Genomic DNA, 9,447 nt, shown 5'->3' with positions numbered 1-9,447 from the left:
GCAGCACAATGTGAAACCCTTAAACCCCACCACAAACACCCATACTGTACATTCTCCTGCCTGCTTTCACGGCACCGTTCACAAAGCTTTAGCGACATCTTCAGAAGATTCTCAGTAAGGTTTTACACGTTATTGATGAAGTTGCACCCCATGCACCATGTATTTGATCTAATGCACATAATGCATTTAAAAACTCTAAAAAGTTGTTGAAACAGTAATTGTAGAGGGGACGCGTATTTCTGGGTTATTTTGATTTTAAATGCGCTTTTTAGCCTTTGTTTATCGGCTGTTTTTATATTTATAAAAAATAACTAACGTTAATAAAAAGTTTTATTGATAAGAATACAAAAAAATGTTATCATTGTACCTTGGGCTATCATACCAAACCTATGATGGGAAACATACACCAAGTGTGGCTGAATAATCAATATGAAAAACCCTACCACAATTTATTTAATTAGGAAACCACCAGTTTCGGGTTACTACACAAATCAGTTGACAAAAAAATAAAAACTACTGGAAAATGCTGTGGTGCATTCACATGAGCATAATTAATGGTAACAATCCAATACGTGGTATCTGTAAGAGTTATATTGAAGGTCATAACATGGATATGGGCCATGAGTCAAATGAGATCGATACATCTATATTTCTGTAAACTATTGTTTTTTCCATTTTCCATAGTCCACAGAGCCATCGTATCCCTTACATCAGAAAAACATTGAATGATGTACAGGAGCCACAAACGCAATTCAAATTATCATTTTATTTACAAAGCAAAATATTTCTGACATTCGATTTTAAAATAATGTGCAAATATCAGTTTAGTGACAATGAACATGAAAACACATGGAAAGTATTAGGTGACAATCTATTGCGTTCACACAGACTTATCGTTCCAATGTTTAAATATTATAGATCCATGCCGACCATGGTGGTAAGCTGTGTTATCCTGCAACCCAACATCTTCTTGAAATAGTGTTTTTTCCCACCCGGATCAGGCTCCCATACCAACTACCTGTGAAGCCAGCTGCCTGCAGCAAGTCTGGGCATTCAGCCCCACGCCTGCAGAGGAAATGGAGATCTGATTCCCCCTGACTGAAACCGCGATTATTCATCAACACTGTTTTTCCATGGTAACAGCACAGCGCTGGCCTGGCGAACCGCTGAACAAAGAGCCCACTGAGGGAAGCCATTTTAGCATGTAATAACAATTATTAAGCATCCCCAGTGCTGCCCGGAGCTGGCCTGATCATAACTCAATTAAGGGCACCTGGACCATGCTGATGGGAGCCTAGGGGGCTGCCAGGGAGTTCAAAAAGGATGGCACTGACTGATACAAGCGGTGCCTACCTGTGCGGCTGTATGTGGCACAATTGCCATAGAAACGAGGCGGGCACGGAAGGCACAGGAGAGTTGTGTGGAGTTAGTGTGTCGAATGTCAATAGTGCACGGATCAGCCGAAAATAATACTGACTCACAGAAAGGAGGATAAAACGACGGTGCCTTTTCAAGCCCATCTTTTGAGGTTCAGCAAGGGTTATGTGTTCATTTGAATAGAAAAAAAAAATAGCTGGTGCATAGGAGATTTGCTCTGAGAATTTCTATGGCATACCAGTTTAAAAGGCAACCGCTTTCTTTTCCCATATAACCAAAATCCTGGTTTGCAAACAAACGACAATGGCATTCTTGTGGGACTAAATCAAGGTAATCTCCCCTCCCCCCCCCTCCATCTCCTAACGGGTGCTTTGCTGCTGTTGTCTAACAGGGGGCCATGGCAACACCAAGCTGCCTTGTGACTCAGGACCGAGGCAAATGCCAAACCCAGAGTCAAGTGACAAAAATCATTAGCCCTCTAAAATGCCAGAGCAGCGCAGACTAATTGTGAGCCAGTCAGACCAAATCATTCAGCTTCGAGCACAAATGGACGCAATCATTGTTCACGGGCCAGTTGAGGACACCTGCGTCCAGGCCAGAGTGGATTGGGAGAGACAGACAGGGCGGGGCCAAAGGTTGGCAGTACACACAGTCTAGGTCAGACCCAGCTAATCAGCTCTAGCGCCGCATTGTTCAAATGTTGAGTCTTCGTTAAGACGACGAGAAGGGAGGATGAAGTCCTGAGGGCCTTCCTCTCCACCAGACCCAGGGCTGCGTTTTCTTTTCTTCCCTGCCCCTTCATCACCATCACCGAACCCCCCCTCCTCCCTTACGAAGGAGGACAGCCAGCCAGTGGGTGGAGGAAGTAGGTACGCTGGATTTGTTTTTAAGGCAGGCCATCACCGGTGAGCTGGATGACTAGACCTCCACTTGTTTCTGATTGGATGAGGAGCAGGCCAGCGCGAGGGCCCGCTGCGCTCGGCTTGAACTGGACGGGCAGCCTCAGATAGTGCTGAGATCTGTAGAGTGCGGCCAGAGAAACAAAACGTTGGCACATTGAAAGTGAAACATGAATGCATCCCTCTCCAACACTACATGTGCATATAGCTGGAATCATGTTTTTTTTTCACACACACCATCAAAAACCGTAACCACAAAAGATTGTCGTTGGTCTACAAACAGATTATTCTGCCCCATTTTTCGGCCCTGTAGTTATGGTGCTGACAGGTTACCCTGCTCGTAATCTACCCAGGCAGAGGTGGCTTATTATATAATTGTGCCGCTGCCGCAATGCCAAAAATACTGCTGAATTATCTGTGTGTTTGTAGACAAACTACAGTCTGGTTGTGTTGTCTCTGGCACTCATTTCCAATGTTTTTTTGGATCATTGAAAATTATTTTTTGCTTATTGAAAATCTTTGGAAAGTAATTTTGAAAAAAAGTGTATTACCTCCACATCAACACGAGCTAGTCTACTGTAACTCTGCATGTCAATGGAAGCAGCTAACGGAATGCAAATTCTAACCCAGCAAATTAATTTTCTGGACGTAGTGATGAATTTGGAATTGAACAAATATTCTCAATTCGGCCAAGATAGGCCATTGCCAATTCAGAGATCTCTCAACTTATCCCTTTAATGCTAAATTATGATTGACAGTTGGTAAAAAAACTAAAACTTGAAATGGGATATCAGATCTGTATGACTATGGTTTGCACAGTATGGACTCAAAAACATGCCATGCTCACAACATGGCCACGACGTCCGTTACATGCGCCATTGATCAACACACACATAGCACCGGGTCCTGGTTCAGACAGCAGCCGCACATTCATGTGTCGAAACATTCAACACAGAGGTGTCATCGCCCGCCGGGCTTCAAGAGGTTCTGAACTGCGGCCGGCAAAGCAAACATCCCATTCCACGGTTATACGGTTTGGATAGTGTTTAACAAGTTCTATGAAGGCATTCGATTGAGTCACCATGCCCTTTCCCCTTCGCACACTCCTTTTGCCCTGGATTGTATTTTCAGCTTCCATTTGCCACATGTTGTGCCCCTTCTGAACTCGAGTCACCAGAACGCCACACAGCTGCTACCTGTGGCTCACAGGCAGCCCTTGCCCAAAGTTATCATTTAGGACTGTGTATATAGAGGAGCCTCGTCCTCAGGCCTCACTGTGTATATAGAGGAGCCTCATCCTCACTGTGTGTATATAGAGGAGCCTCATCCTCACTGTGTGTATATAGAGGAGCCTCATCCTCAGGCCTCACTGTGTATATAGAGGAGCCTCATCCTCACTGTGTGTATATAGAGGAGCCTCGTCCTCAGGCCTCACTGTGTATAAAGAGGAGCCTCATCCTCACTGTGTGTAAAGAGGAGCCTCATCCTCAGGCCTCACTGTGTATATAGAGGAGACTCATCCTCACTGTGTGTAAAGAGGAGCCTCATCCTCACTGTTTGTATATAGAGGCGCCTCCGCATCACTGTGTATACAGAGGAGCCTCATCCTGCCTCGTCCTCAGGCCTCACTGTGTATACAGAGGAGCCTCATCCTGCCTCGTCCTCAGGCCTCACTGTGTATAAAGAGGAGCCTCATCCTACCTCGTCCTCAGGCCTCACTGTGTATAAAGAGGAGCCTCATCCTGCCTCGTCCTCAGGCCTCACTGTGTATAAAGAGGAGCCTCATCCTGCCTCGTCCTCACGGTGTATAAAGAGGAGCCTCATCCTGCCTCGTCCTCACTGTGTATAAAGAGGAGCCTCATCCTCAGGCCTCACTGTGTATATAGAGGAGACTCATCCTCACTGTGTGTAAAGAGGAGCCTCATCCTCACTGTTTGTATATAGAGGCGCCTCCGCATCACTGTGTATACAGAGGAGCCTCATCCTGCCTCGTCCTCAGGCCTCACTGTGTATAAAGAGGAGCCTCATCCTGCCTCGTCCTGAGGCCTCACTGTGTATACAGAGGAGCCTCCTCCTGCCTCGTCCTCACTGTGTATAAAGAGGAGCCTCATCCTGCCTCGTCCTCACTGTGTATAAAGAGGAGCCTCATCCTGCCTCGTCCTCAGGCCTCACTGTGTATAAAGAGGAGCCTCAATAGCATCTCACTGGGGCCCTCAGAGCAGCAACAGAGCGATGGACGAAAGACTGCTTTGAGTGAATTGTACACTTTCATATCCTTGTGCATAAAAGTCATCCAGAATAATTGAACATTAATGAACACAAAATTAACATAAATAATTGACATTAATCCCACCAAATAATTTCCAGTTGTATATATTTCATGTCACATAATTAGGCTTTCAGAGGCATGAATGAATAGTATAGGGTCAATTTCATGTCTAGGAGGCAGAGAGCGATTAAAGATAGGTCAGGGTAACAGGGACTCCACTTACCTCAGAGAATATTTGGAGTGCTTGATATGGAAGGGCTCCCTAGGGTTTACAAAGTTCAGCTGCAAGTCAATTAGAAAAGCCAAACATCAAATCCATGCAAAGCCCCTTAACAACTATTAAGGATTATTATGTTATGACCGCTACGAACCAAACAGTTATACACACACACACACAGACACATTTAAATCATGCAAATTGCAGTAAAAGCAGTAAATAATTAACAGAACCCCAAGAACACATTTTTTGGGTGACCAGAAATCGGTGGTTAAATTTCTGCTTTGTGACGTCCGTCTTGCCTCTTTAACAGATTGCAGATCATTAAAAAGAGATCAGAGGGCCTTCTGCAAGAGCAAGGATCTGGGGACCACCTCATCAAGTGTACTTTGATTACTAGTCAAGGTTATAATGGTGACAATCGAGCGCACACATTAAGCGCACACATTAAGCGCTCTACTCTGCTACTGCAGAGAATTTATGTCTTGTGGGATGGAGCCGGCTGGGGAGCTTTTTAAAACACCGTATTTCACTTCCAGCTGCAATAAGAAATTTAAAGCCAAAGACGGAGAGAATGAGAGAGAAACAAAAAAGGGTGTGCGTGTTGTGTGTTGCCCTCTGGAGTGGTAGTGCATGCAAGGCCGCGGCTCACCTCATGCGTGTCAGAGGAGTTGTTCCGGATGTTGACCTTCAGGGTGCTTGACTCCCCCAGCCGCGTGGCCGGGAACGTGTACAGATCCTGGGGGGAGTACACCCCCCTCCGCACCGCCTCCTCGGGCCTGGCCAAACACAGTTCATGCTTGTTAACACGGGTGGCCTCAAACCTGCAGTCTCCGGTTTTCGAAACACACTTCCATGTTTTCATTTCAAGTTGGACAATAAAATGTATTAAACTTGGAATACATGCACTAAAAACACACAATACATGTAAAATTAATTTATTTAATTTTTGAACGCAAAACTGTTTTCAAACTCAATCTTGTGAGTTTGAAAACAGTTTGAAAACAAAAACCTAACAAAACCTATTACATAGCAAATACAGTAGCAGTCCCCTATATTTGACCACAACATATAACAATGCACAAACGCATTTTCTCTTATAAAAATATGAAACGTATGAAACAAGCATGCATTTTTTCCATCTTCCCCCGGCCTTGAGGAAGAGATGTCTCACAGTTTGTGTGATCAGCTGATATTGATTCTGAGGTCTTACCCGGTCTTGACCGGAGCAGCCTCTGTCCGCTTCCTGGTCTTGATGGAGGACTCAGTCTTCACCAGAGAACAGTCTCCTTCCTGGGGCGCTTCGACCGGCCCTGAATTCACTCCCTGCACATGCAGAAACACAACAGTTTGAACACTTACCCCTCATGTGGATACCAAACCTCACTCCATTTGCAATGAAAACAGAGTTCAAATCCTTGGAGTTAGTCTAGTTAAACTCTGCTGCTGCTATGTGCAAACCGCTTCTGCTGATGAACTCGAGGCTAACTCATGAACGAGACAAGGTCAGAAATGTAGTCAGACTACATCTGATTACACATGTATACAACTGGAAATATCCAAATGTATTCCCCCGGGGACAACCAGGGGGTCAGAGCAAGCTCAATGTACATGGAATGAATCAACCACCATCCACCCCGGCCACTAAACCCGTTAACAATGGTGGAAACCATTTCATATTTTGCCTGCAGTGTGGTCTTTTAAGTTAACTGTTCAAAGTTATCCTGTCACAACGCCTCTCATTAAAGAGGCACATGAAACGAGCCTTAGAACTCCCACCTCAGCAGGAAAAAGCGTTCCCCTTTACCATGCAAGAACCTGACTCCCCCCCCCCCATGTGTTAAATTGGCCATTTACCCAACAAACTGATGTACAAGGTGCTACCGCATGTGGGGGAGTTACCACCTGCGACAGAGGCAAGCGGTCACCAGCATGTCCTCAGTTATTTTGAAATGCATGTTGGGTAATTGGCCATTATTAACTTTTATGCATGATAGTGGTCTTCTATACATGCAGAGTATACACACACACACACTTATTGCCATATGCCTCACCGTCCCACAGAGCTGGAAGCGGACCCGGGTCTTCTGCTGGGGGTCTGACACAGGGTGGCACTCCAGGTCCCAGAACTGGGCGTAGTCCCCTCGGTCCCGGGGCAAGAAGGTGATGGGCATCTGAAGGGCAGAGACATCCAGACAATAGTATTATAGTATATTTTTTATACTTGCGTCATGCTCCTTTCTATTCCATGCAAACAAGTGGTGGTGGCAGGGTCGGCCATTCTGGAGAAATATGCTAATTCATGCATGATTATGCATATTCATTAGAACGATGACAATAAACAACATGACCAAAGACAACAAAAAAATAATTGACACTGTATTCTGGATTGTTTAATTTAAAATAAAACTATAAAATATCTTAAAGATATGTTAACTTGGAATTTGGTGGAAAAAATGGTTAGCAAAACAAATGATCCAAATCCATTCAGAATTTTATCATATAGATCCGGCGAAGTGACCAAATCGGTGGCAGAATGTGATAACGTGAAGGTATGTTGTAGCGGAGCCTCTGAACCTAGTTCTGTTTAGAAAGTGTCCTGTTCTGCTGCGTGTCATCACCTGCATCTTCTGTCGGGCTCCCAGTGTACCAGATACCCTAGAGCATCTGAAGGCTGTGTAGGTAGCCCGGTACACATCCCCACTGCTGTCCACTCCCTGAGGGGAGCGGACAAGAGGCAGGGGGAGAGACAGCAACAGAGGGAGGGAGAGAGAAAGCTAGACATGAGCGTCTTTGGCATTGGAACCATGGAGAGGTTAAACACATCACAGCAGAGGAGAGGAGACCAGATTGACAATGAAGAGCAGAACATGAACAAACAAAAAAAAAAAAGATGATGCAATCTTTGTACAAAGGTATGTAGATAAAGAAGATTAGTGAACCTTGACGTATGGAGGTGCGAAGGAGGACAGGTACCACCTCACTTCCTCTTCCCCGTTATCCACTTCCAGGATGGATTCTATAGGAAATGAATGCTAAGTTAAAGCATTCACACATACACTTAAGGCCACAATGAATATCTAAAGTGTGACGGCAGACAAGCCAACATCTGGGTGACCATGGCGTTTCGCATTATTTTACTTCGTATTTGTCTCGGCCAATCATGTTGCTGGAGGGGGAGCTGTAAGTGGGTAATTGGCAAACACAAACTCGGCCAGCAGTAGTAAACTGCAAAGAAGTGTCTGTGAAAGTTTAACTCAACACCTAGCAGACTGTAGAAATACACTTATTAAAATACCCTTCTGAACGCTTCATCCACTCCCACATTCCTTTTTTTTTTTTTGAATATCTAACTAAACCGTAAACAAGTTGTAACCGTTTGTTTTCCGCCCCAGGCTCTGTGCCGGCTCACGTCCTGACTGCTGGGTCCGAGGTTAATGCTATACTGATTCCTTTGGCATTTCAAGCTATTTAAATTAGTGGCATAATTAATAACTCATTCATTATGACTACATTGTAATTCGTGGTAAATGTTGAGAAATTTTATCTCACCAAGATCAGCTCAAAAATGCAGACAAAAATTCAGCAAAATGTCAATCAACATATTCTACCCCATCCCATATGGGGAAACCAGCTGGTGACCCGTCCAGACCTGAGCTCTCCCCTGAGGGGGTGGCGGGGAAGACCACCGTCTTGCTGCCCAGCTCCAACAGCGCCTGGTGGCTCTGCGGGAGGTCCGGGGGCTGGGAGGCCTGGCTGTGGGGCCGGACCAGGGTCGGCAGGGGGGTGGCCGCCTGGGGAGCCAGGGCGGCCAGGGTCCTCTCTGCTGGGGCCGGGGACACGTCCAGGTCCAGGTCCCGGCGGATCTGCACCTTGATGAACTGATGGGAGCGGGAAATGCGTTGAGCGTCAGGTTACAGCTTTCCCCGGGGCATTGTGAAGTGTGCGCGCAGGGAATTTGGTCTAGTATTTATTATTAAACTGCTTGAATACTCTGTTCTGACTGGGCTATCATGGCATTCAGCCATCGGAGATTTCTAAATCAGCCATTTGCTATGGACACAATTTCCATGTATCAAGTAGGATAATGTACCCTTCAGGGTGGTTGATTAGTCCTGCATCACCCTGTCCGCCTACGTATCACCATCACCGGCTTGCTGTACATGTCCCTTTACTCAAACGCTCTGGAAGAGTTTGGCTGCTGAATGTGTTGTACCTTCTGAGTACCGTCACACTGGATGTAGATCTGTCCACTCCACGGCAGCATGGAGGTCTTGGAGGCCAGGGATGGGTTGGGGCTGATCAGAATCTGCAGGTGGGACCTGGAGGGGACAGAGCATCGCAACACAAACACTGAGCTGGGTCTACAGCGAGGCAACTTATTCAATGAGAACATGCCAGGAAGGCTGGTCCAAGTCAAGAGTTGTATTTATCATATGTACAGTAAAACCCAGGATAGTTCTGTCAACTACATAGTATAAAAAAAAGAGTGAGGCAACAATAAGGGTTACAAATATGAACTGAAGATATACAACCATAGAGGATAGAACATAAAGCAGCATGCAAAGTGGACATGTGCTGGAGCGCACACACACACACACACACACACACACACACACACACACACACACACACACACACACACACACACACACACACACACACACACACACACACACACACAC

The 9,447-nt window shown here is 45.7% G+C and overlaps 1 protein-coding gene across 2 annotated transcripts in view; it reads right to left on the bottom strand.

The window, feature by feature from the left end:
- Window positions 1–751: 751 nt before the first annotated feature.
- The window catches only part of LOC311352049 (centrosomal protein of 192 kDa-like), a 30,541-nt gene continuing 21,845 nt past the window's right edge, over window positions 752–9,447 (bottom strand). Inside the window, exons 43-51 of one of the 2 annotated variants that reach the window (XM_084472231.1) lie at window positions 8,979–9,084; window positions 8,415–8,643; window positions 7,705–7,781; window positions 7,384–7,479; window positions 6,817–6,936; window positions 5,976–6,088; window positions 5,415–5,541; window positions 4,769–4,827; window positions 752–2,396 (exon numbers count right to left, since the gene is read on the bottom strand). In XM_084472231.1, coding sequence (XP_084328357.1) covers window positions 2,264–2,396; window positions 4,769–4,827; window positions 5,415–5,541; window positions 5,976–6,088; window positions 6,817–6,936; window positions 7,384–7,479; window positions 7,705–7,781; window positions 8,415–8,643; window positions 8,979–9,084 — 1,060 coding nt within the window. In that variant the 3' untranslated portion in view covers window positions 752–2,263. The remainder of the gene's footprint in view (window positions 2,397–4,768; window positions 4,828–5,414; window positions 5,542–5,975; window positions 6,089–6,816; window positions 6,937–7,383; window positions 7,480–7,704; window positions 7,782–8,414; window positions 8,644–8,978; window positions 9,085–9,447) is intronic. The other variant, XM_084472232.1, reaches the window with a different exon arrangement.

Source organism: Micromesistius poutassou (genome assembly GCF_964030765.1).
Source record: "Micromesistius poutassou genome assembly, chromosome: 8".
Classification (NCBI taxonomy): Eukaryota; Metazoa; Chordata; class Actinopteri; order Gadiformes; family Gadidae; genus Micromesistius; species Micromesistius poutassou.
Note: the sequence above shows the minus strand (reverse complement) of the source record. Positions and strands in the feature narration are given on the sequence as shown.